The 27,981-nt window shown below is 37.6% G+C and overlaps 1 protein-coding gene across 2 annotated transcripts; it reads left to right on the top strand.

Annotated features, from left to right (window-relative positions):
• The first annotated feature begins 3,840 nt into the window (after positions 1-3,840).
• On the top strand, positions 3,841-27,645 carry LOC145495108 (adhesion G-protein coupled receptor D1-like). 2 transcript variants are annotated; one of them, XM_081474680.1, is made up of 21 exons: positions 3,841-3,936; positions 4,037-4,107; positions 7,154-7,221; positions 9,310-9,496; positions 12,170-12,384; positions 12,760-12,962; positions 13,500-13,559; positions 14,487-14,670; positions 19,360-19,488; positions 20,249-20,324; positions 20,469-20,580; positions 21,313-21,365; positions 21,513-21,639; positions 22,017-22,120; positions 22,223-22,325; positions 22,680-22,830; positions 23,705-23,789; positions 24,319-24,385; positions 25,800-25,876; positions 26,014-26,140; positions 26,685-27,645. In XM_081474680.1, exons 3-21 carry the CDS (start codon positions 7,161-7,163, stop codon positions 26,958-26,960), a joined length of 2,397 nt encoding a protein of 798 aa, XP_081330806.1. In that variant the 5' UTR covers positions 3,841-3,936; positions 4,037-4,107; positions 7,154-7,160; the 3' UTR covers positions 26,961-27,645. The 2 variants fall into 2 exon arrangements, with proteins under 2 accessions (XP_081330806.1, XP_081330805.1); XM_081474679.1 differs by lacking the exon at positions 3,841-3,936 and having other exon boundaries at positions 3,970-4,107.
• The last annotated feature ends 336 nt before the right edge of the window (positions 27,646-27,981 follow it).

Below are 27,981 nucleotides of genomic sequence, written 5' to 3'. Positions count from 1 at the left end.
TGTTCTGGCACCACATGATTCAAATGTAGCTGTTTACGCGCAAGTCCTGTTCACTGTTTTGCGTGTTTTATATGCCATTGTTCGGCTTAGTTCAGGCAAGACTATGGTTTCGATCCTCCATGTGGATCTCATCAGTTGCCGGTATTTCTAAAATACTCTGTACGTCTGAAGTTGCTAGCGTAACACGTACCTGTGTGAGAATGCAAGACATCCTGCGGCTTGGCACAAACTTATCGTGGTGTGTACCCATGTGAGACCTCTGGTGTCGAGAAAACCTCATTTTGATTGGTTACCCGCTCATTTCCGGAAATGCAGTGAAGTGCAACTAATCAGGAGGTGTTTCGCATTTTAACGGGCTTTTCGGGCAGGCGTCTTCTCATTTTTCCCCTCCCCCAACCCCCACCGTCTAACATGGCGGTCTAACATGGCGGTCTAAAAAGGCGGTCGCAAGGTTGTAATGCTAACTCGCCCCAATAAGACGCCTGCACTGCAGGCTACATCAAAACCATCTTCCGTATAAACGATACAGATTAGACAGCAGGGTAGTCGGTAGCAATAAGGATGTCAAAAGATTTTATACAGTTAGGGACTGCAACAGCAATAGTTGCATCATTCAACTAATATCTAGATTTAGCCGAGCCTAAAAGCGGAGCTCCTGGGCCGAGTTGTGCAAAGCCCGATAAGCTAACCCAGGATGAGCGAGAATTTTGATTTGATTATTGTAATTTTGTAAGTTTTCTGTATATTGTTTCGCCCTCTGTTTTGAGTTTGAATAATCTCAAAATACACAAAGCAAAAGCAGTGAAAAACATTTACATATAAGACATACTTTTGCTTTGGTTAACTTTTAATCCTGGGCTAGTGTTAACCGGCTTCCTAACAACCCGGCCCTGATTACAGCAAGTTAACATGACATGAGCTCGTGATCAAATTGAAAACCAGTACTTTGTCAGCAACGATAAACTTGAGCCCCCCAATATGGTCACGTGATACTAGTCATTGCATACCTAGTTTTGACAGATGTCAATTTACCATAACAGGGATGCCCAATAACAAAGAAGTACGCTATAAACCAAGGCTGCATGTCTCTGTCAACCAATTAGCTGGGGTATGGCTGCTATCTTGCGCGACTCCGCCGTCGTCGTGGTGCGCACGCGCCCACTAGCAATACTGATAACCATGATAACCATAAGAAAATCATTTCCTGGCTTTTCTTTTCTTTTCTTTCCCATATGAGTATGTCAGTTTGATTTCTCTTGTAGGCTTCCCATTGCTTATAGTGGTGTGTTCGATTGTAATCGCATACGATGCAGAACACAAGCTATGTACATAGTGACTAGTAGGTATCTGACAATTTAAATTACGAGAAAAAGTTTTTTACTGGCTTTCATGCTGGAGCCAGTTTCACGAGGCCGACAGTTAGGATGTTTCTAAGTATTTGTTTCAAATACAGTTGTCTACTGTTAAGAAGCAATTGCTGACATTTATCTTGTCGTCCTCTACGAAATTTAATTGTCATTGTAAAGCCAAAGCAAACCGATTATTTATTTACACTGGGGTTGGAAAATTTGTATTTAACGAATTCGTCAATTCAAATTAAGATGATTTTTGGACGCTAAAACTGTTGAAAGGTTCATAAGCTTCATCACTTTGAACAGACCGATCCTTATTCGCAAGTTAACTTCAGAAAATTAAAATGATGAGCTAAGCTAATATTTCCTTAATCCGGAATAAAGAAGCTAACTATTAAATTAGTGTTTTATTATAATACTCCGTTTTTATAGCCTGCTTACCAAACTTGAACAAACCAAAGCCATGTAACGTACCATTGCTGTCATTAAACACGACGAGTATTTGAAAACACGACATATTTGTTTTCTATATTTATTTAGGATTGTATATTGGATTTCGTGCATAGAGGTTTTCTAGATAAATAGGAACGCCCTTTAGCCGTCTATCTGTCGTTTGGTGAGTGTAATCTTATTGAAAATTGCTTGACAGGGATGAACGGATAGGAAAAAATCTCTGCCGCATCTAATGAAAAAAAAAATGTTCCCAAGCCACAGCCCACTGTTCAGGGCATACTTTTAGTGTTAAAGTACGCATGCACTGCACGTCATGTTGAAATATGGGATCCGAAGCAGTGCGCACAAACACCAAGGAGTCGAAAGGAAATAACACGTGACTGCAAACAAATACAGCTCTACATCTCCGCGCTCTTCAACAGAAATATGTCTTGTATTCTTCTCTCTTACCTTAACACCTTCTGAATTTTCCTTAGAGACCATAATACGTGCCCATCAAGCTTAAAGTAGAGCGTTCATATCCCCTTTTCAATAAAAAAAAAACTGAAATGACCACTGAGCTTCATTTTAATTTAATGTGTTTCATTGAATTTATACAAGAGTTTAATATGTTAATTTATTTAAGAAAAAGCCTCCGACGAAGTTATTGCCACACTATTTTCTACCATTTCCCAACCCTGCCATTAGCACAAAATAATTTCGCTTGGATAATACTTTTAAAAGGTGTTTCGATAAATACCAAGCATTTTCAATCAGCTTTTAAAGACTCTTTCCTCACTCGCATAAAGTATTTAGAAATGAATTGAAGTTTGGATCATCTAGATCATGAGCCCATTGGTAGGTGTAATTAACAGACAGAATCGTTTTTCCTTCATAACTTCGTTTATAATCAATTTTTCTGTCTTTTTTTTTAAATAAAAGGTATCAAAAAGATCTATTTAAAAATAAATTGTCGATTTTTTGGCAAACTGACAACCAAAATAATTTCGTGACAAACTGGAATTGCTTGTGAGCTGACAATTTACTTCAGTAAACGAAAGTATATTGCTAGCATATTATGTAAATAGCTATGAGGAAATTATGCAAGACAGCTGGAAACTCTTCATGAAAGATATTTATTGTTTCATTTTAGTAACACTGACAACATAACTCGCCTTCCAATTTGTAAGCCGTTTCGTCTTTTCGAACAGAATTTCTCCTCATTAAGTCATGACAGGTTTATTGCTTGAACAAAAGTTCAAAAGTCCTTATTTTGCCGTCCTATTACAAGATGGGAAACGAAACTTCTAACATCAACCAAACAAAAAATAGAATGCGAAACAAAATAAAACTTTTTATGCCCACCATTGTACTGAACTGAATTCGGGAGCTCTCTGTGGGGTCGAACTAGTTTGCTGAAGATCATATGATGTACAACAAAATGATCAACTCGTGAATTGGCATTTCTTAGCCACTTATACTGTGGCGGTTTTAATTGAAACTCAAATAAAAGTTAATTGTTAACAATGTACGTGGTAATTAAATTCTCATTTTCAGCAAAGGTGGGGCGAAAAAGGCGCCCCACGGCTGTTAAGCGAAAATACATAGCATAAATGCGACCAGTCTTTTACACTACCGGACGGATAACACTCCTTAACATGGATGGCTGTTATGTCATATGACAGACCACCAACGGATCAACAAATGTGCCTTGACTACAATAGGTTAATTTATCCACATATATAACATCATACCTTGGCTTGATGTTTGTTTTTTCACTCTTATACATTTTACATTATGTCGATCGGAAGAAAAGTACCGAATGAATGTGGATCCGGAAATTACTCGAAAGTTTTTAAGACAGTCTTCCGTTTTTGTAATTTTTTTGATTGATATTTAGAATTTATTGAGGATTGAATTAAGCCAAGGTGACAAGATATAACAGGGGATCTACTCTGAGAGCTGTCAAGCCGTATTTTAATAATTTCCTCTCAGCTCTATTTTAGACAAGTTGTTTGCATTGGCTAAATTGCGAATCCTATTAATTCGTCGTCAACTGATGCAGTTTTCTGACATATAACAATTCTGGTATTGCCATTTACAAGAAAAACGTATTCGTTTTTAAGCATAACCAAATGCAAGCGTCTGTCAGGTACAGATTTGAACGGATTCATGACATGACCCATCTCAAGTATAATGTTAAGCTGGAAATGTTTTTTTGTTATATATCCACATTTATTGCTTTGTTTCAGAATCACAGTGAAGGAGACTTTAATCATCGACCTCCTGTTTATTATTGGTGCTATCTTGGAATTTTCACACGGTTTGTATGGAAATAATTAATTCCTTACCTTTTTACGCCTTGACATAGAACATTTTCCTTTACATTTAAAACATTTCACTCGCAACAATATCTATAAGTGATTCTCAAGCCATTACTCTTCTTTTCCTTCATGTAGGAACACACAATAAATGAGTCCATTTTAGGCGAGCTGGTGGCTGGCTAATCTCAATTAATATGCGCCTTTCACTGAACCAAATGTTGAAAAGAATAAGCAAAAAAATTATCCTCTGAGACCCAGGGACAGCTAGTTGGGTTGGGGGAAAGTAAACGCCGCAAAAATTGAAGCGACGAAACTTTACAGTAACTTTCGTCGCTTCAATATTTGCAGGGTTCTCTAGCCCTGGATCTTCGAGGGTAAAGCAAAAAGTGGGATTAACAGCGTGTTCGTTTGAGCACCGACCACTCAAAGTTTCGTGGAAAATGGATTGTCTTCATTTTCTCTACAAAAGTCAAGCAATATATGCAATGAAGGAACAGGGCCTATATTTCGGCACATTTGCTTTCTATATTTTTCGAGGAATTCATTTTGCAGGCACTTCGAAAACCACACAAAATCAAAAATTGAAACTCCAAACTATGGGGGTTACATTATGCTTACATAAAACTCGCACATTTAATTAAACATTCTAATTCTTACAGAATTACTGCATATTTTTTTCCTCTTTCCGTACAACTAAAAATTATTTGTTCATCAAAAACACAAGCAAAGTATTGACGTTTTTTTTCCTTACCCTCTAAAAAGAAAGTCTTTGGCGTTTTGCTGACATAGCCTCCAAACAAACAGATTTTTTTCACAAGTGGTACTGAGTGTATCTCTATACATGAGTGATAGAGGTTATCAGCCTAATGTACTAAGCCTAAGGTAGAAATATCTGTATTAAAGTTGTGGGCACCTCACGGAAAAGCTACAAAACTGAAATTAAAATTCTCTCAAAATATTCGAGCAAGTAAGTCAAAATTCAACATTTTGTTTTCTCCTTCTGAGTCCTAGCACTGATCACAGAACGTCGCTTTTTCGTCATACATCCTCATTCTTTGTTGAAGCAGCCGTTGATGAAAAATCACGTATTCCCATGGAAATGAGCAGCCTTAAATGGTTATTTTAATAGTTTTGTTCAGACCTTTCCATTTCATTTTCTTGGTTTTTATAAGTTTGCTATAATTTGAGTTGAGTCATCGCCAAACCCGCCATTAGATCGTTAATCACATTTGACACTTCGTGAGAATGTTTTCTCGAATCACAGTTGTTAATAAATCAGCAGAGCTTATAGAGAGATTTTTATCCAAATTGATGTCCGAAATGGACCTTTTTAAAGATGTCATAAAGATCGGCTTTTCCGATTTTTTTTTTTAATTCAAACAAGCAATATATACCTAAGTGCTGGATTTATCATGCCGAGTAAATATGCGCTACACAGTGGAACTGGACTCGGTATAAATTTATTGTATAAATTATGAAAGATATTGTAAAGTTATGTTATGTGGAACTATGGAGAGAACCATTAGCTGATGTGGCTGGCAACAGCTTCCTGCAGCACTTTCCAAGGCGCCGAGCAAACTAAAGCGCGTGTATTTTGACCCATTATCGCCTATCGTCCACACTAAAACCAACGAAAACGCTGATAAAAAATAGTTTTCAAAACTGGGGCCTTCTAAAATAATATCATTTTAAAACCGCTCCGTTTCTAGTGTGGGAAGGTGAAAACGGAGGCTTTTCAAACCACTGCCGAAAAAAGCGTCATATACTGTCTTTTCCATGCATCAGCGTTTTCGGGCGTTTTAGAGCTTGCGATAGGCAAAAACGTATCAGAGAGTATGCGTTCATTTTCATACGAAAACTCATTATTTTGGACAGGTGAAAACAAACCAAAAACGATAACTCTGTTTGTGTATGTTAATGTGTAATGTAGTTTAATTTTCAATTTAGTTCACATCGACCTGCGTAAGGAGCTTCTCCTGTTCAAAATACGAGCCTTTGCTTTCTCACTAACGCATCGGCGCCATCCTAACTGAAAGATTTTCACGCCTTTTCTCGCTTTATTTGGTGCCTGCTTTCGTGCTTTTGCCCAGTTAGCAAAAACCACGAGCTGCTCCTGAAAGATCCAGTGCGAAAATCGATTACAACCTGATAATAACGACTTTGTGCTCATATCACGTGACTTTTTGCTAGTTTAATTAAAGCGACAACCGAGTGACAATCTGATGACAGTTATAAACTAGATGTAATTAACAGACAGAATCATCTGCATATACCGAAAAATATTGTTTGCTCAAAATTGTCAATTTTGAGATAAACTGATAAACTGAAAACTTCATTTCCTGGCAAACTAGAATTGTTTGCGAGTTGCCACTTTATTTCAGAAAACGGAAGTATTGATAACTCTCTTTCTAATTTGTAGGCTATTTCGTTCAAAAGAAGAGTAAAACTGTGGTCGTTTACAGGCAGAATTTCACTTCATTGCGTGTAGGTTTATAGTTTGAACAAAAGATGAAAAGTTCTTATTTTTCCCGTCCTATTGCAAGATGGAAAATGAAACATTTAACATCAACCAAACAAAAAATACGATGAAATAAAAATCATTCTTTTTTTTTTTTTTTCACTCATACATTTTACTTGATATAAAAGAAAAAAAAAGATGTAAAAGTTCAGTATGACTGTGGAGACTGAAGTGGCTTTGTGGTCAGTCTTCTTCATTGTAAGTTTTAGATAGATCTTTAGCGACGATTAAATTACTTACGCCAAAGTGAAAGATGAAACAGGGGATCTACTCTGAAAACTCTAAAGCCGCATTTTTAATAATTTCCTCTCAGCTCTATTTTAGAGGAATTGTTTGCACGGGTAACTGATGCAGTTTTTTCACGTACGACAATTTTGGTATCATGATTGCCATTTAGAAGAAGAACGTATCCGTTTTTAAACATGCCCAAAGGCCACCGTCCATCAGGTAAAGATTCATGGTGTGACCCATCTCATGCACAAAAATTGGTTTTCTTCCTTATTTCCACATTTATTGCTTTGTTTCAGAATCATAATGAAGGAGACTTTTTTCACCCACCTGCTGATTGTTGGTGCTATCTTGGTATTTTTATGCGGTATGTATGAAAATAATTAATTCCTTACCTTTTAAGCCTAAACATAGGGCATTTTCCTTCAGTTTTAAAATATTTCACTGGCAGCAATTTCTATGATTATTTACTTGGTTGGGTTGTCACACCATAACGCTTGTATTCCTTTATGTTGCAAAAAATAGTGGAAAACACTAAATTTTCAGAATAGTAGTAGTAGTAGTAGACTTTATTGGAGAGGGTAACATAAGTGAGTCCATTTCAGGCGAACTGGTAGCTTGTTGATGTAGACTGATTAAAATGGGCCTTTCACTAAACCAAAGGTTGAAAAGTATAAACAAATCAGCCTCTGAAACCCAGGCGCAGTGACTTCAGTTAGGACGAGATAAACCCGTAAAAATGGACGCAGAGAAAACTTACAGTAACCCTTGCGCTTCAATTTTTGCGGTGTTTACTTCCTCCAGCCAAAGTTAACAGCCCGTGGCTCCGAGTCTCCGATGGTAAAGCAAAAAAAGGAATCAATTTTATTATTATTATTGTTCGCGTTTTGCTAAAGCAAAACAGCAGATTCAAGTGTTCATGAAAAACGCAATTCGTATAGTGAAATCTTCTGGGCGAGGGAAGTTTTGAAAAGAACTGTTGCTGGTGACTGACGTTTCGACAGCCTGAGCGGAAATTGTCTTCAGAGTCAAGCGCACCGCGTTTGTCAGTCGTGGTGTTTTAATTCCAGTCCATGCATTGAAACTTATTGGTCTGTTTAGCTTTGATGGTATTGGCTGTAGGACTCTTAACGTCTGTCAACAGTCGTTGGTTGGTTCTTCTACATATGTAAGTTTCGATCCGTCTATTGTTAGTCAAATTAGGTAGGTCTCATTGAGATCCCTCTGTCAAGTAGATATCTATCATTAATAACACAAACAATAGGGTAAATCGCGGAATGTTTGTTCGCATGATAAGTCCAAGTAAAGTCATTTAATTGCATCTCTACTTGAATTAAATACACGCCAATCTTTATAGCATTAATTGTAACATGGTTGAGTGGATGTTGCAATGTCGAGCCCATGCGTCGTCAAACATTCGTCATGCAGGTCTATCAAGCAGTGTGGAGTACCAGACCTTTCCAGACTCAAAAAGTTGCAGTGAAGCTCATGTAGCATGTCAAGGATATAATTACAAGCATCTGGTGTGTTCGTTTGTATGTGATTTCATCGCCCTAGAAATCAAGGAATCCCTGTTAACTTTTCACGACGACAACGTCTGTAAATTCCATGTGCTGTACGCCTGCACAGGTGACGCCTGCGCTTTAGAGACCAGACGGCGATCTGATGACTGAACGAGGAAAAAAAGAGAGAGAGCCGAAATTTAAACCCAGGCCTCACTGCCTGGGTAAAAAGAACAACAACAGCACCGTGCTCTTTCTTTTTTCTTTCGTTTTCCATTGCGTTCATCGTTTGCTTTCTTCAAACAAAATAAATCGTGACTATGTACGCTCATTCTTGACCTTGGTGTATAAATAAACGAACAATTATTCTTGTCACAAGGTCCGAAAAATTTTGTAAACGAACCTTTCGACTGTATTGCACAGTCTTCATCAGCGATTAAAGTGAGCTCACTTTAATCGCTAATGAATACTGTGCGATACAATCGAGCTTCGTTTATAAAATTTTTCAGACCTTGTGACAAGAATCATTGTTCGTTTAAAATAAATCGTATTTATATAAAGCGCCAGTAACTGTTGAGTTTTCTAATTTCTGGTGACCAGTGAAACGATGAATGACTGGTTACCCAATAACGAAAACACGTGAACATCCGTTTGAGGGACATCTCCAGGTTACTTACCGCAAAAGGCAATTCACGTTTCTTTGCCATAAGACTATTCAATGTCACTATTTTAAATTTTTATTACTGTTATCCTATAGAAATAAATAAAATACAATAGACGCACTTTAGAAGCACTTGAGTAGATATATACATACAATAAATTAAAGTACGAAAACTTTCTTCAGATGATAAGTCCAAATAGAAGCACTTTATGGCTTTCTTACTTAAATTAAATACGCGCCATGTTCGAGTGGATGTTATAATGCCAAGCGTCGCTTTACATTCTTCACGCAGGTCTGTCAGGCAGCGTGGAGTACCAGGCATTTTCAGACTGGAAAAATTACAGTGAAGCTCAAACAGCATGTCAAGGATATAACTCCAAACATCTTGCAATTATAAACGAGCCGGATGAACTAACTCAGGCGAAAATGGCTTTTAATTATAGCAGGATAACGAAGTACTGGACGGCTCTACAAGTGTTGTAAGTAATACGTATCCACTGTTGCCGTTAATTTTTGGTTAAAAGAACCAAGGTGCATCAAAACAAATCTCGTTGAACCTGTGGGAGAAGTGTTCCGCTTTAAATCAGACGGCAACTAATTACAAGCAGTGCAATTTTTTTTTTTTTTTTATCCTAGGCCCGGTACCTTGAAGGCTGACAAACTAACTGAACATTAAACTCGCAATAACAAAAAAATTAAACAGTATCCGCATTGAAGTTATCAGAGTAAGCTTATAACTCAAGCATGTTAAATAGTTGGTAATTGTAAACCAATTGTTTTGTGTTGGTTAAGCCCATGAATTTCACGGCATTACACAATAAGGCAATACTTGTTCATACTACAAAGCCGATTTTTGTAGTTTTCTTTGTGTTAAACAGCTACCTCATTGACTACTAACATGACCTCTTCTTCTGGTAGCAAATGGGGGATCGATTTTGCTCACTACTTTCGCAAACCTGGGAGGTGGATAGCAAACACCATCCCTAGTTTGAGTAGCCAGTCGGAATGCGCAAGAAACAATGTCCACTGGTTTGGTAAAAACAGTTAAGGGCGTGTCTGTGTAAGACCCGGCCACTAAATTTGTTTTTATGGAGAATGGATTGCCTTCTACACAAGTCAAGCAACATATGATATGAACGAAAATGGTCTTTAACTCAGCACATTTACTTTCTTCATTTTTTGAAGATATTTTGGAACCACCTCTAAAACCACACAAAATCGAAAATTGAAATTTAAAATTTTGGGCATTACGTCATATAATTATGCTGCTTATATAAAACTCGAACATTTCACAAAACATTCTAATTCTTTCAGAATTACTGCACATTCCTTTCTTTTTTCCACACAACTTAAAACTACCGCTTATCTTAAACACAAGCAAAGTCAATTATGACGTTTTTTCCTTATCCTCTAAAAATGGTCGTTAGCATCTTTACTGACATTGAGTCCAAGCAAACATGTTTTTTTCAAAAGTGGGACCTCTACAGGAATGATTGACTGTTATTAGCCTAATTCACTCAGTTTTTAAGTCCAAGCTACAAATATCTGTATTAAAAGTTGTGGGCACTCTTAATTTTGAAGCGCAAAAAATTCAAGCAAGTAATGAAAGTTCAACATTTCATGTGCAAATGGCGATTCAATCGATCAATCAACTTTATTTAGAGAGAGTGACACGTGACAGTATAAACTGATAAGCTAGTGGCCCTCTGTGCCAAATATATACGAGTTACTATAAAATAACTAAGTTTAGTACAAAGTATGAACAATAAAAAGTTACAATTTGTAAAAAGTTACAATACAACGTTACAAAAAGTCCCGTCCTTTAACAATTCTTTGACATTACCCGGTTAGATTTATTGACTTTGAACGTTTAGAGAACTCAATAAGACTTACATTACGACAAAATATCAGGAAATATTTCAAGTCTTCTAGTACTGCCTGATCGTCTACTTTCCGTCACACATTACGCACTCTTGGTTGAAGCAGGCGAGCAGCCTTAAAAGGTTATTTCGCCCCCCCCCCCCCCTCTCTCTCTCTCTCTCTCTCTCTCTCTCTCTCTCTCTTTCTCTCTCTCTCTCTCTCTCTCTCTCTCTCTCATAATCACATTTGACTATTCGTGAGACTCTTTTTCGCCAATTACGGTTGGTAATAAATAAGGAGAGCTTATAGAGAGGTCTTTTTACCCAAATTAATGTCCGAAATGGACCTTTTTACCGATTTCATGCTTTTCGATGTTTTTTCAAACAAAAAATATGCCTAACCGCTCGACTGTATAATAAAGTAAGTATGAGTAAATATCGGTAAATACGCGATGTTTCATAAGCCAACTCATTAAAATATGGGATCCCAAAATTTCCAACTTTTACAAAGAAACATATGCCTAGGGGCAAGCGTAGCCCCCTGGCATAAAAAATAATTACATAACTTCCTCATATTTTTAAAGTACCAAATTTTGGTGGCTTGCTACAAAGCGTTTTCGAACCTGAATAACCCAGATATGCTAAATAGATTTTACGTATAGCTTTGTGCAATTCGCTGGATTCCTTGGAAAGGCACTGCCCAGTGACACTAGATTCTTAACATTTCATTATTATTGTTATCTTTATCGTTATCGTTGTCGTTGCCGCTATCGCTATCGATATCGCTATCATTATCGTTATCGTTATCGCTATCGTTATCGTTATCGTTATCGTTATTGTTATTGTTATTGTTGGCACACTCTTAAAACGCCCCGAAAAGATAATATTTACAATACATAGACGCCCCCATAAAATAACGCCTTTGCTCGTGCAAAACGAATTACTCAATTTTCAAAACTGTGGGCGTTGGAAACTGAAAAATATTCGAAGTATAATAAACACAATAGCCTCCGTTTCACTTTTAAAATAGGCTCGGATATTTGTCTTTGAACATTATCTGTTCCTCGGAGCTCGAAGTTTTCCTCGAGCTTCGCTCTCGGAAAACGGTACCCTTCTCGGAACATAAAAAGGCCGCAGGCAAATATTCGAGCACATTTTCGCGCCAAATGGAGGTTATTGTTTGTAGGTAACCAGTGATCCAGCTAAGCATGCGATATTTTGCTATGGCGTGGAAAGAATTGCCAGTTACGCAGATGTAAATAGCATTATGCTAAAGAAGTTTAACTTTCTCAGTCGTACAGCACGGCCTGAAAGGTGGAGATGGAGTGATACTGGAGCGTCATTTTCAGCGAAACCGAAGATGTACGACGTCGTAGGTGTAAACGACGCCACAAAATTAGTAGATACTGGCCCTATCAGAGTTTACTGCTTCTTGATCACTAGCGACAATTTTCTGGAAATTGAAAACTGCAGCGAAAAACATGCTTATATTTGCGAAGGATCTGAAGGTAAAGAGTTGATTTACTATAAGACGAATGATATCTGACAACTCAAAACTATCATACTCAGTTAGTACTCTTGACTAGTCTAGATTAAAAGATAACTGTGAGAATGTTATCTGACGATTTTAGAAAGTAGACGGTTATTGTTAGCATACACGTGACGCTTGCGTTAATGGTAAACAGAATTTTTATAAACCATGCTTTCGTTTTCGACATTCATTTTCTAATGTACGGAAGCAAGCCGAGAGTCCACGATGTCCTAAAATTGACTTAAGGATTTAACCACTGAGAAAAGATAAAGTGATAATTTTTTTGCATTGCATGTTTGCATCACAATCTTCTTTGACCATTCATTATACAAACCGATCTCAATCTTTGTAGTTTTATCAACAAGCATAACAGAGTCAAAGTCAACACAAATGCAACCCACGGCAGTGGCTACAACGTTGATGACAAAAGTAACAGCAATATTCCCAAGTAAAGCAACAGATACGACTAAGATATTGCCTTCAAGAACAATTAGTACTTTCACATTTGTGTCAGCCAGTATCTCACCAACACTATCAACAAGTGCAAAGGAACAGGTGATTGTGTTTTTATTTTTCCTAAAGAGTACAATCATAGCAGTATGTGTGTATGTATAGTTTTTTTTTCCTTGACAGCTCACAACCCTCAAATCTATAGCTTTGAATAAAGATTCTTTAAATATAATTCTCCGCGCTCAATGTGTCGGTGGAAACAGATTTCTTTCCTTTTCCATTACAACAGAAATGCATTCATCCTCTTGCCTTCCCTGGGCACATAAAAAGTACACGACCTTTTAGTTTGTTTGTTTGCTTTTTTACACTTCCCACCAAACTTTAAAACAAATTCTACAACATATTCGAATACAATGGAAACTCGGCCAAAACCATCGCACTTTTTTTCCTGTCTTAGGTTTTCCTGTTTAAACCAGTTTTCTTGTTAGACTTAGTGCTGTAGGTACATGGTAGTATATATCGTATATAAGTGCATAGACTGCAATTTTCAAGTCGAGCTTAAGAACCACCAGGCAAAAATGCAAAAAAGTTACTTAATATACCTAACGTAATGATGTTGTGTTTCTCTTTCGGTACAAAAAGATTACAGATTATCTCATCAAATTGAAGCAGCTCAATGTTGACGATGAAGATTCTCTGCAGGTAAGAAACTATTATTGCGCTTTAAAATCTTCGGGATTGTTTCCATTATTGGTCGTATTGTTGACCAGTCACACCATTTTGTGTTCCAAACCCTGATATTACAACACGGATAAGGTTTATTACGTCAAAAACAAAGATGTTTCATCAAGTGATGACGAGTTTCGGTGAATTCAAGGGCGTGGGGTAACGCTGTGAAGCACAAACATGTTATTTAGGGGTGGGTGATATCTTTGTCTATTCGTAATTTAAGGGAGCTGCAGCAAACCACGACGGCATCGGCAACGAGAACCTTTATATAAAAAAATATTTATCGAACAGAACAATTTGCACGTACTTTACCCGGGTATACTAGATGTTTAATACCAAACAATGCGAAATGACCAAATTTTGCCCGTTTTGGACAAAGTAATGTTTTACAACGTTGAACAACTGTTAATCAATCTCCGACGGTTACATTCGAATAAAGTAAAAGAATAACAGAATAAACTATTTATACGTAAATTTAAGCGAAAACAGAGTGGTTTGAATAACAAAGGAAAAAAACTACCACCAATGCTTAGCTTAATTAACTATTCCTGTGAAGAACTGTGCATTCATTAAAGTTCAAATGGCAACCATATGGACTTTCATAACAACAACACAAAGTGTATCTCAGCGCTGGCTTATTATCCGTATTCCTTTCAGGAACGGAACTCGATCATTACATATTAACCAAGTTATCAAAGCGATAGGCGCAGTTAATAGGTCTAGCTAACTGTGAAACTCGAAGGTGAAATTTCAATTCAAGTTTTATTAGGTGTCGTCCTTGCCGTCACCGTCGCCATTGCTAAGCTCCCTGATATTTAAATCGGGGAAAAACTTAGTCTAATGGCCTACTAGGTTAAACTGATTTTTAATCTACCTTAATATTGGGTTCTATGCATTTAGATTGCCGTGAATGAAACTTCAAGGCTACTTGCACATTCCAATAACAGTTCCTATCACGAAACGGCGACAAATCTGTTGGTAGCCACTCGGCAGCTTGAGGAATTTGCCATGAAATACGCGATGGAACATCTAACGACAAATGGAACCTCGAATGCCAACATAACTAGCACTGAAGAGCACTTTGGTGAGTTATTGTTTAAGCCAACTTTGAAATTAAACGCTAAATTAAATACCCCATACGCTAAATTAAATACCTGACGACGTACTGAGTTTCTATTAGATCGCGGACTCAAGCCAGGTTAGCTTGTTGTAATCAGGGCCGGGTTGCTTGGAAGCTAACCCAGGTTCAAAAATCATTGGAAGTATAAATTTTTTGTGTTTCTCACTCTTTATGTCTTTGTAGTTTGAATTTATACAAACTCAAAAAAGAGAGCCACAATATGAACAGAAAACTTTACCGTAAAGTTACAAAAACTCAAATCAAAATTTTCGCCTACTCCTGGGTTAGCTTAATCGGGCTTTGAACAACCCGGCCAAGGAGTTCCTCTTTTAGTCTTGGCTAAATCTATTTATAACATAGCGCGCGCGCTACTCCTACCTAATTCCTATCATGGACCAAATCACATCATAACATAGCGCGCGCGCTATTCCTACCTAATTCCTATTGAGCCATCATGAACAAAATCTTTATGTACGTCCGGCCGTGCTCAATAAAATGACGTGTGCAGTTTCATTTCAGTTGCAAAATTTCCGTCGAGTTCAGTGCGAGTCCCTTTTGTTCAAGTCTGGTCAACGTGAAGATTATTCTGAACAATCCAAACCCTACTTCGAGCCTTTTGCCGAGCTAAGATGTTTACTTAGACTTAAGTACTTTGACTTTGTTTGTTTACATTTTCACTGAGTATTTTTGCCTTTGTTTGCCTACATTTTTATTATAATTAAATCGAAGAAGCGAATTTTTCGTTGACAATTTTAGAAACCAAGGTAAGCGTTTTCGTTCAACTGATTGTGGCGTGTTAGGATCCTAATGACCTTTATTTTCCTTCACCGTGCATTATGAGAACTTCGTAGTTAATCACAAATAAAACATTTTTTAGCGCCCAATATGTTGTCGCCATGTTATAAAAGAATTGCTTCATGCTTTTAGCTGTGCGTATATCGAGTTATGGATGCACTTGGAGAGTTTGGAGAGCACTCAAGAAGCTAGAGTTGCTCTCGGCTATCGCTTCGAGCAACTCTTACGCTTCTTTCGTGTTCTCCAAACATCCCGCGTGCATCCATAACTCGATATACACACGCTAAGCATAAACCAATTCTTTATTGTATAATAACCCAGGTTATTCTCGCATTTTGATTGGTTCTCGCCTATTATCTATAAGAGGACAGCCGCACGATTGACGTCATCAGTTCAAAGTTCTTCCCTCTGTGTTTAAAATGGCGGAAAGTTTTAAGAAGGTACAAAAAGTCATGACGAGGCACTGGACAGGTACGAGAGTCTGGAAGAAGAAAGAAAAAGTCGTTTCGTTTCTAAAAAATGACTGAAAAAAAAAATTCTTGAGCAATCTCAGTCGGCAGTCGAGCGAGACTAAACCAAACACAAAATTGATCTTGAAAGTACTTTAAGGTAAGAAAACATTGCTAAACGTCTCGAATTTAACAAAACCACTAAGCAAAACGTTTATGTCATTAATTTATTTAAAAAATTGAACTTTTCTCAGTCTTAAAATTATTGTTGACACAGTTTGAATCTAGGAATTAAACATCAAAACATCATCAGTTTAAATAAACACATGAGCTTAAGTTGTTTTCCGACGCGAACGTTCCAGTCCGATTCAGGGCATAATAGCGAGAAGAGAAGAGCGCACTACAGCTCACGGCCGACTGTATCCCAGCTATAAGGTGTCTCCGACACTATATCAAACTGATTTGACAATCACCAACCACAGAGGACACAAATTTCCACCGTCACTGACGCTCCTTTCATCCAAAACTCGAAGCAAATGGCCCGCAACCGCAAGTTTTCCTAGCGTATATTTTCATTTCCTGCAACATTCAAGACACCATCCCAGCTTTTCGGCTCACAGGGCTGCTCTGATGATAAAAACTGACTTGCCTTTTCAACATTTTCTTTAGATTTGTAGACTTCGCAGTTCAATTCTGCTTCCGATGTAAGTTTTCAATCCACGAGAAGCGATTTTCGACTCAAGTTTGACAGTGGCGTGATTTGTTTGGACCAATCACAATTCTTTGTTACACATAGCAACCAATGAAATTGCTTCATTTTGTATAGACAATAGATAACATCACACGGCGTTTTTTCGCGTTTGCCAAAGTGACCGAAGGCCGGCTTTCGAGTTATGTTGAAAGATTTTAAAATAAAATAAAGTTTTTTTCGTCGTTTTTTTATTATATAAAACAAATAGACTCCATGTTGCCGTCCGTCTGTTCGGTAATAGATCACAGAAGATGTTTAAATGTGGTAAGAACATCAGTGACCCACTCGGCTATTGCCTCGTGTGCCACTTATTTTGATCTTACCAAATAAGTGGCACACGATGATGATTTTGACGTCATCTGTGATCTACTACTGAACAGACGTACGGCAACATGGAATTTGTTTGCTAAATATACGCAAGGCCGTGCGTATATAACATGACGTGTGCATTTTCAAATTAGCTGCAAAATAATAGTTTAAGTTTTGGCAATGTGAAGATTATTCTGATCAATCCAAACCCTACTTCGAGCCTTTTACTTTTGTCAAGCAAAGATATGTTTACTTAAACTTGAGTATTTGGACTTTGTTTGTTTTGACTTTGTTTGCCTACATTTTCTGTATAGTTAATTCGAAGAAGCGAGTGTTTCAATGACAATTTAAGGAACCAAGTTAAGCGTTTTCGTTCAACTGTTGCTCAAATGATTGTGCCGTGTTAGGATCCTAATGATCTTTGTCTCTGCGAGAACTTTGTAGTCAATCACAAATGAGACAGCTTTTAGCGCCCATTATGTTATCACAATGTTATAAAAGAATTGGTTCATGCTTTTACTTACTTACTTAATCCTCTTCCTGCGTGTCCGCACATAAGGTCGTGGTTCATGCTGTGCGTACATCGAGAAGAAGCTAGAGTTGCTAAAAGAAGCTAGAGTTGCTAGAAAAAGCTAGAGTTGCTCTCGGCTGCGCCTCGAGCAACTCTTGCGCTTCTTTCGTGCTCTCCAAACTCCATAACTCGATATACGCGCGCTAATTGTAAGCAGGAACCAATTCTTAACTATTATGGGTGGTTGGCTAACCATGCAGCCTTCTGATGAAGTTAGAAAGCTGTATAAATAATGGTAATTGAACTGAGTGGAGTGCAATTTGGTCTGAAATCACAAGTATGATTTCAGACCAAAATTGTATGACACGAAGTTCAATTACCACTTTATTAAATCCATTTTGAAATCGCACAATTTTATCGCCTTAAATTTTAGATGTTTGGTGTAATGTTCCAGTAGCTGGTTTGTTAAAAAAAAGCGGAACCGGAAACACCTTTACGTCTCATTTAGTATGCAAAACGATGTCATGTGACGAAAGCTCATTCGAGCATGACAAAGAAACAAGCAGTTCTGAAGTCAGAACGAGAATAGTGTACTTCAGGTGTAAAAGTTCAGTTCTCGTCGCCTGAATCAATTATGGAAGGCCTTCCTTTCTTCTGTGGTTGAGACTGAGACTTTTCATTGTCTTTGGAGAAGGAATTTGAAGGTGCATATCCTGTGTAATTCTGCGATCGATTTCTTTTGAGTTGTGAAACTCCCTCGAGTGCACGTTTAAATACCGTTCAATGGCATGATTTTAAGGGATTCCAGCTCGTTATCATTTTCGTTTTCTTTTGTGACCTCGGCGTAGGACTTAATACTCAGGACCTTGTCAAGTTCTTGGGGCGACATTTGTTTTAACTTTTAAGATTTTTCCAAGATGGCGGGACTGGCACCGGCTTCATAACACGTTCGTTCATTCACTATTTTGTGCAGTGTGGTGTATTTTGACTATGTTTATTCACAGCGACAGAGTTGAGCTCTTTTTTTGCTTCGTTTGAAACTACCGGAAACCTGGAAACATCTACCTTCTTGAGATGGTTCAGAATTTGTTGTTGTGTGGTTTTCATTTGTTTATGTTTTACTGGACTCGGTATCATACGGATCTTGAGCAGATGTTGAAGAAAAATCGCCAAAATATTCGTCAAAATGGACATGAACGCTAGAAACTTCCATCAAAGTAGGTCTTAAGCCTGATGGAGCTCTTAATCGTCATTCAGAAACTCTAATTAATTGAATTCTTCAATTTTTTTTGGAAAAAAACTACAATGACAACAAAGTTTTGGCAATAGTAGTTGCAAAATTCTCCACACAATGGCTTTTTGCCTTTCATTTTCCTGAAATTTTATTGATTACTTTAAACTAATCTTCAAATCTGATTGGTTGTTTTGTTTTACTGTCCCATTCTCATTGGCTGAGAAAAAGATGCGATTTAGAGCAAAAAATAGTGCGATTCGTGAATAAATCGCACCACTGAGAGCCAATCAGATTGCAAGGATTACCACTGATTTCAAAATGGTTTAATAAAAGTGTTAATTCCTCATGGTATGTCCAGACCTCAGACAAATCGAATGATGATATATTTATAAAGTGAAGTATCAACAAAAAAAAAAAAAAACGTTTACATTTTGAGAAAGGAGTTTTGTCCGAGCTTTGTCTCTTCCAATGATTATTTACTCGAGGCTTCACCCACCCCAGACAGTTTCTGAGTTTTCTGAATTGGCCCCCTAAACATGACGTCTGCGATATTTTAACTAACTTTTCTCCTTAGCCAATTTATAACATTTCCTGATGTTTACAGTGATGGAGGTTCGAAGTGTAAGCGTTGGTCATGAAAAAGACGTATGGTTTCCCTCTGAGGACGACAGAGAACACCTTGGTGATGGAAGTGAAAAGATCTTTCTACCAGCAGAACTCTTTGGAAAACAAGGTACGAAATCATATGAGCAAAGCTTTGCTTATTATTAAATGAACCGCTCCGTGGCCCTTTCATAGGAGTAAAATGAAGAATGGTGAATGACGTTTGTGCTCGTGGAGTAGGAAGTGAAGGCAGGCAGATTGATCTTTAATTTAGTTTGCCCTGAAATCTTTGAAAGGAAATGTGCCACAAAGACAACGAAATCCTTACCCTAAACTGGAACATACTCAACTTGATTTTGCCACCAATGCAGAAACTTTAGCACTATCGTCATCAATCATAAGCTTACCAAACCAATACGTGACTTAGGGTGCAGGGCGTACGTCTCCAAAAAGGGATATCTAATTACGAAAAGGTGAAATGGATACCTTAATGGCTGGAGATCACGAAATCGCGCGTCAATCACGTGACAAAAACGCCTGCGGAGAACCAATCAGAATCGATAACTTTTTTTTATTGTCAAGGAATTGAAAAGTTGATCTGAGCGTGTCCCTTTGTTCAGGATATATAGCGAAGAAAAATAAAAGCATTATTTTTTTTATTAGTATTTCTCTTTAGACAGGACAATGGAGAACTTAAGCGTTGTTTATTCCTTCCTACCTTCAACAGCTTGAATCAACACTTGATAATGATTATAGACATTGTAATGTTCATGGTTGGACCCAGCGCGCAGTGCGTCTTGTTTTTAATAATTAGTAATAAGTCTCCGTACGATCGTCTTATTCTGTTAACGAGAAGTCGTGACATAAAATTTGTTATATTTCGTTCATAGAAACTTTTCTGGTTGGAATATTATATAAGGACATGCACGAGTTACTCCCAGATGAAAGTCAGTCCTTTCTTGATGGGTAGGTATTCGACAGTATAGAAATCAAACATATATGAACAAATTATCTTAAGTTTAGTTTATTTAGTCTCCAACGTAATGGAAATATCAAGAAATAAAAGTTTGTTTCATTATTTGCTAATATATATATTTTCTCTTTTATCAGGAAGAAAATGAAAACTACAAGACTTCAAACACGAGTCATCGCATGTTCTATATTCCCTAACTTGTCTACTCTGCTGCCAAAAAACGTTACCATATCATTCACTTTGGAGGAGGTGAGAAGACATTTTATTGTGTTTTATTGTGTTTTCCGTTGACTACATATAATACTTCGGCTCTATGACGAAAGCCTTTGTGTTATTCTTAGCTGTTGGAATCTGGCATAAGTGCTGGAATTAGAATTGACAATCTACAATTAGAAACAGCCTAGGTATCAGAGTTTTGAAATGCAGGGTAAACATGACAGCTTGAGAAAGAGCCCTGACGTAAGGCATAAGCACATTGATCTAGACATGAAAAAAGTAGCAACATTCCAAATGTGAAGTAGTCAAAGTTGCGTTAACAGTGTTAGACCACAGGTTAAAGGCCGATACACACGAGGGATTTTGCTCCAGGAGCATGCTCCAGGGTAAACTTGCACGACTAGTCCACACTGGGGAGCATAGTGTGGGAGCTTACTCCATATTATGTTACACACGAGAGAGCGTTTTTAACTTTCTTCAATTTGTCCAAGGATCTTGCTCCCAAATATTTAACCGCTTTAAATTAATGTTCTGAAACATTTTGCAGGTTGGAAATCCTGCTCCCGAGAATGAAGTGCGCCCAGAAAATCGTTGGTACACACTGAGGAGCTTTGCTTCCGGAGCGTGCCCCTGGAGCTAAACCAAGGAGCAAAACCCTCGTGTGTATCGGCCTTAAAACTCCCTAAATCCATACAAAGTAGGCTATACTAATTTAACCCTTTCCCATTCCCTCTATTAAGTGTGTTTTCGTTTTCTTTCTTTAAGCCTTCTAAACTTGATGATCAATCAATCTGTGTATTTTGGGACTTTGACATCAGGTACATTTTAATATCCACACCAGCTATTTTTTTGTTCCAATTTATGTATATGTCTAAGTTAAATAAATGATCATCCTGATTTAATTTCTCCAGGTCCAAAACTTAAAATCTACTTTTTAATCATTTATTTGCATGTTTCTTGGGCAGGAGTCGGTTCAACGGTTCCTGGTCAAACAGGGGATGTACGTTGGTCAACAAAACTAACAATAACGTTGTGTGTAGTTGTAATCATCTCACGAACTTTGCCGTTCTTTTGCAAGTGGGAGAAACAAAAGTGAGTAAATCCTTCTTTATTTCTCCGTTTTTTTTTTTGTTTGTTTGTTTTTGTTTTTGTTTGTTTTTTGTTTTGTTTTTGTTTTGTTTTGTTTTGTTTTGTTTTGTTTTTTTTTTCCTGTAAAGTTAACTTGGACAAACTAACAGCGTAAGTGTTCATCAAGAAAGGCCATTTTAATTATGATAATCTAACCCACTGAGAGAGCTTACATCATTTCGTACAGCCAGGATCCTGGTCAGTATATTCAGCTTTATTTATTTCTTTATTTCTTTATTTATTTCTTTATTTATTGGTTACTGTGATAGGAAATTGGTTGTTATATTACCTATTTATGTATGAATCACATATGGTCTATCTACCTCTTTTTCCTCACCTAGATTCCTGACAGACATCAAATGGCCTTGGAAGTCATCACTTATATTGGCTGCGGGCTGTCGCTAGTGGGCGAGACTTTAACTGTTCTCACCTATCTGGTTTTGATGTAAGTAACCCCTCCGTAGCATAGTCACACCACCAACAAAGCAGCTCATTTCTCTGGCTTTTCCGTGTTAATTAATGTTCTTTGTCCTGAATTTCACGACAGGAACCTCAAGCAGGAGCAGTGTCAGATACGACTCAATCTAGTCATAGCAATAGCCGTGGCACAAATCATTTTCCTCGCAGGAATTGGTGCTACATCAAAACAGGTAGTTTCATTTAGATAACCAATCACCATCTGACACGGTTGTTCTGAAACTGACGAAGAGTTTTGGCAACGATCAACCCTTGTTCGAAAAACCTGAAGAACAAAAGTCAGACGTTTCTTAATTTAATAGCTCTACAAAGTTATTTGACAGGAGTTGGATTGGGACTCATGATTGTTTTTAGTTAGTTTGTTTGTTTGTTTCTTTAGCTCTCAGCTTGTTTTGCTTTGATTCTTTTGTTTGTTTCTTTGTTTGTTTGTTTTGCTGTTGTTGTTGTTGTTGTTGTTGTTGTTGTTGCTGTTTTTAACTAATGTGGAAGACTTTAACTGATTCTCTAATAATATCGTTCTTTCACAGGGAGCCTGTATTGTTGTAGCAGTGTCTATCCATTATTTTTATCTGGTCGGGTTTGCCTGGATGCTTATGGAGGGAATCTACTTGTACCTCATGGTTGTCAAAGTTTTCAACACCCTAGTAAAAATGAAGCTATTTTATGCATTCTCTTGGGGTATGCACAAACCTTTGGTAAATTACGTAACTACCCTTCATGATTGAGCTTAGTATCAATGGAAAACAAGAAGTGATTCGTCAATCAATGTAGCTAAATAAACCTGAACAGCAGTCCATCAAAACCATCTTCCGTATAAAGGATACAGATTAGATGGCAGGGTAGTCGGTAGCAATAAGGATGTCAAAAGATTTTATACAGTTAGGGACTGCAACAGCATCATTCAACTAATATCTAGATTTAGCCAAGCCTAAAAGCGGAGCTCCTGGGCCGAGTTGTGCAAAGCCCGATAAGCTAACCCAGGATGAGCGAGAATTTGAGTATTGTAATTTTGTAGGTTTTCTGTATATTGTTTGGCCTTCTGTTTTGAGTTTGAATAATCTCAAAATACACAAAGCAAAAGCAGTGAAAAACATTTGTATATAAGAAATATTTATGCTTTGGTTAACTTTTAATCCTGGGTTAGTGTTAACCAGCTTCCTAACAACCCGGCCCTGATTACAGCAAGTTAACATGACATGAGCCCATGATCCCATTGTAAACCAGTACTTTGTCAGCAACGATAAACTTGAGCCCCCCTCCCCCCCAATATGGTCACGTGATACTGATCAGTGCATATCTAGTTTTGACAGATGTCAATTTACCATAACAGGGATGCCCAATAACAAAGAGGTGCGCTATAAACGAAGGCTGCATGTCTCCGTCAAGCTATTAGCTGGAGTATGGCCGCTATCTTGCGCGACTCCGCCGTCGTCGTAGTGCGCACGCGCCCACTAGCAATACTGATAACCATGATAACCATAAGAAAATCATTTCCTGGCTTTTCTTTTCTTTTCTTTCCCATATGAGTATGTCAGTTTGATTTCTCTTGTAGGCTTCCCATTGCTTATGGTGGTGTGTTCGATTGTGATCGCATCCGGTGCAGAACACGGAGTTACAAGCTATGTACATAGTGACTAGTAAGTATCTGACAATTTAAATTACGAGAAAAAGCTTTTTACTGGCTTTCATGCTGGAGCTAGTTTAACGAGGCCGAAAGTTAGGATGTTTCTAAGTATTTGTTTCAAATACAGTTGTCTTACTGTTAAGAAGCAATTGCTGACATTTATCTTATCGTAGGACTCCATTTGCCTTTGAAAATCTGGCCCCTAGACTGGACCCAAGCCTATAAACCGATGTTTTGACGTTGAAAACTACATGTACACAATAAAGATTATTTTTGGAGGTGCATAACTAAACCGGAGATATTTTTTTTCCACACATAGCTAAGGACATAGCTAAGGACATGTCCATAGCTAAAGACAAACGTAAAAGAAAATTCCTTTTTTCCAATCGTAAAAACAGAAATCTGACTGTTTTCTTTCTTTCTTTATTGATTGATTAATTGATTGATTGATTGATTGATTTGTGTGTGTGTGTGTGTGTGTGTGTGTGTGTGTGTGTGTGTGTGTGTGTTTATAACGTATAGGATGTATCTTGTTTTTGCAGCTGTTGGATTTCATTCTCAAATAATTTGGTTTGGACCTTTGCCGCCCCAGTCGTCCTGGTCTGCCTGGTAAAATTGTAGTTGTTACATTTTTTTTTTTCTGCGAACCTAGTTAGCATATAGTTATTCACGCAAATGTCGGCCCTTGAAAAATCATCATTTTCTTAATACCAAACACCTCATCGATGATTCTTGTAATGCTTGTATCAGCCATTTTAAATGCCATCACTTGCAACTGCCGGTAGTGTCCCATTGGAAAAAAAAAACATTTGTTGTTGTTTAGAGGATTAATAAAAGTTGATGAGCCATTTCGTCGAACTAACAGAATAAGCTAAACCTGCTCTTGTTAAAACATTGTTGAAGTGGTACTGTGATCAAGTTTTAACCCCTTGAATTTGTAGGTGTTTCGCATAGAATTCCTCGAAAGATTATAAAGTCCGTTTACTGTTTGTTAGTATCTGCATTAGTTCCGGAGATATTGAAATTTGAAAAACCTATAAAGTGTGCAAATGAGAGGACTGATAATGGGACTGATGATGTCTTACACTCAAATGGATATTACTTCAAGTATATAAATAAGGCTCTCAGTCAATTTGCAGCAGAGACCATTGAAACTTAGTAGGCTAATAGTACACACAGACAACACACCTACGGCTAATAATAATTATGTTCTCATGGCAGTTCACTCTTTCTATTCCCTGCCAAACTCAATTCAATATTTCAGTAATTTCTAGCTCGAAAAACATATTTATATGTTTGCTGGATCATAGACATGGGACACCCTTGGCAAATATCAAACTGCAGCGTTAAAGGTCTGGACCTCCGTATGTTGCCATGGTAACCAAATTGTTAAGCTCATATGGTGAAGCTCATCAAATAAAATCTTACTGCAGATAATCAAACATTTCTTCATCATACTTCAAAAAAATTTAGTTCAGTTAATGACGTCATCACTTGGCTAATTTGCATATTTTAAAACCTTGAATATCTCTGGAACGGAAAGAGATATTTGAAAATAGTAAAAGGCATTTTTCTTCTCGTACACGTAAAATCTGCATACGAGCCAAGTAGCTCACAAGGCGGGAGCTTACAACGGTTTCTGTAGCATGAAGTGACTAGGAGCATTTCTAGTCCCCCCTGGATGGGATGCTAGTCCATCGCAGGGTTATTCCCAGCATTAAATTTACCATAACCAGTTATAAATCTGGGTGGAGAGAGGCACTGTGAGAGTAAAATTTCGTGACCAAAAGCATAATGCAATGTCTCCGGCGAGGGTTCCAACCCGGGCCGCTCGATCTGGAGAGGAGCGCACCAACCATGAGGCTATCGCGTTCTTAGAGACTATTTCACGTTTATGTTTGAAAATGGCGTAGATAGGAAAGATGCGAACTTTATCATGTACCACTTTAAAATTTAATATTGATCTCTATAAGTGTTGAGCATTATCCTTGACATTGCCTCTGTTTTTTTCTTAATTCTTCAGATAAACTCTTTTATTCTTTGTCGCGTGGTGTACGAGATGACAAAAATGCAGGGTACAAAAGATACCTCCAACGTGAGGTATGTTGCTTAAAAACCTCAATCCTCATTTCTTCTTAGCTTATCTTTGTGGCTTTTAGCAGGCTGGACTATATTTTTCTTGTTTGAAAAAAAACTCAAAATCTACATGTTGACGCTTTCTTTCATTGTGTTTAAAGACAAGGTTTAAAGGCATGTGCAGTTCTGTTTCCTCTACTGGGAATGACCTGGGTGTTTGGTATTTTAAGCGTGACGGATGCTGGACTTGTCTTTCAGTACATCTTCACCATTCTCAACTCGCTTCAGGTAGGTAAACAACTAATTAATTTAATGTCAACAACACGGGGAGTGCTTGTGGAATCCTCCCAGACAGAGGTGTATTTAAGAGTGCTTGACATGTAGCGAAGAAATGATTTTCTTCAGTGTTTCTTGGACAGGAATAGAAAAAACTTGATCCTTGGCAATTTCACGGTCCAGAAATATTTCTATAGAGCTCCATGTTAATCCTTTGTCGTTCCCTAGAGTCTTAAGTCTCAGTTCCAGTAACTGAGTCTCGTATCTCTATTATGAACAAAAGAAGAAAGACAGAAGGCCTGTTAGCGAAAATGTCTACAAGTTCTTATCTATTTAGCGTGCGTTTGACTGAACTAACAATGTATAAGACAAGGCCATACTTCTGCCAGAATAAAGTCCAACAATTAGTAGCGATCACCTCAGTTCCTTGTTATGAAGCGCTGAACGTATTTGCTTAAAAAGTTATCAACAGGTAAAAAAAACGAGAACGATTTTATTAATGCTTTTAACAAGGCTGCGTTCACACTTTGCTTAAACGAAGCACATTTCCTTGCAGGGATTCTTCATCTTCATAATGCATGTTCTCCGAAGCACAGATGTTCGCACCGCGTATCTTCGAAAGAAGCAGAAATGGGAAAGCACAAAGAATAGCAACTTTCCGGGCTCTCACTCAGTGGTAGAAAACTCAAGCGCCTGGTCAGAAAAGCATGCCATGAGTAACCTGTGTACCAACACAGAGAGTCCCGATCCAATGTTCAGACGACATCAGATCTCGCCAATCAACTCCGATCGAATGGACACCAGAGAAAGCTGCCTCACCCCAGTGAACTAATAAGTTCTGTAAATTTACACAAATGTGACGAGCACTGAAAACGTTTTCTATAATTGGAGCTTGTCAATCACTGCTCAGTAGTCATTGGTTAAATCGTAATATTTTAAGACAAACCAACCTAGGCTAAAGCATGAGAAACACAGGCGGCCGCAAAGAAATGTTGAACATTGGTGCACTTCGTTAGGAATATTAATTTCCCCAACAGCACAGCACTTTTTTTTCGGTTCGACTTATGTTGCTCCTGTTCATTTTCACGCTTATGCGCAACCGAGTAAAAACCATTGTCAAGCTGGGATTAGTAAAAAAGTCCAGCTTGCACACTTAAATAGTGTTCCGCGATTTTTTTTTTCTTTTCTTTTCTTTTTCTTTTTTTTTTTTTTTTTTTTTTTTGTTCTCTGATTATTGTTTCCTCAAGTATTTAACCATATTATTACGACAGTTGAGCAAAGCAAAGGTTAACAAATAACCAAAATGAACGACCAAGCACTAAGGAAGAGACGGGGCACTAGTAGTTTTCATAAGGTGTTCCTCAAAATGAACCCGTGGAACCCCGCCCCAAAATTTTAGCCGTTAGAAATTGACTATGATTTAGCATTGGAGAAAAATGAAATGTAAATCTACTCGGCATTTTTTGTAAATTAATAGCATGAAAGACGGTATTAGGAAGGCTAAAAAAAAAATGAAATGGATAACGCATTAGTTCCCTTTAAAAAGGGTAGCATTTTGTTCAGGGACGGATTGTTCAAAGCCCGATCAAGCTAAGTCAGAATTAGCAAGATATTTGCTTTAAACTTTTCGATGAGGTTTTCCGTTTATATTTTATTGTCCTTCACTTTTGAGCTTGAGTAATCTCAAACTACTCAAAACATAAGCGTGAAAAACATTTTTAAACAAGGAAAAATTTAACTTCCCCTAACTTTTAATCCTGAGTCAGCGTAAACCGGCTTTTGGAACAACCCAACCCGTAAAGCCAAAACAAACCGATTACTTATTTACACTGCGGTTGGAAAATTTGCATTTA

This window comes from Orbicella franksi, chromosome 8 (assembly GCF_964199315.1).
Source record: "Orbicella franksi chromosome 8, jaOrbFran1.1, whole genome shotgun sequence".
NCBI lineage: Eukaryota > Metazoa > Cnidaria > Anthozoa > Scleractinia > Merulinidae > Orbicella > Orbicella franksi.
Note: the sequence above shows the minus strand (reverse complement) of the source record. Positions and strands in the feature narration are given on the sequence as shown.

Coding starts and splice junctions, on each gene's coding strand:
- LOC145495108 (XM_081474679.1), top strand. CDS start 3,995: ATGTTTTTTTGTTATATATCCACATTTATTGCTTTGTTTCAGAATCAC. Junction 12,385..12,759: donor TATTTGCGAAGGATCTGAAG/GTAAAGAGTTGA, acceptor CAATCTTTGTAG/TTTTATCAACAAGCATAACA. Junction 22,121..22,222: donor CTCACCTATCTGGTTTTGAT/GTAAGTAACCCC, acceptor ATTTCACGACAG/GAACCTCAAGCAGGAGCAGT.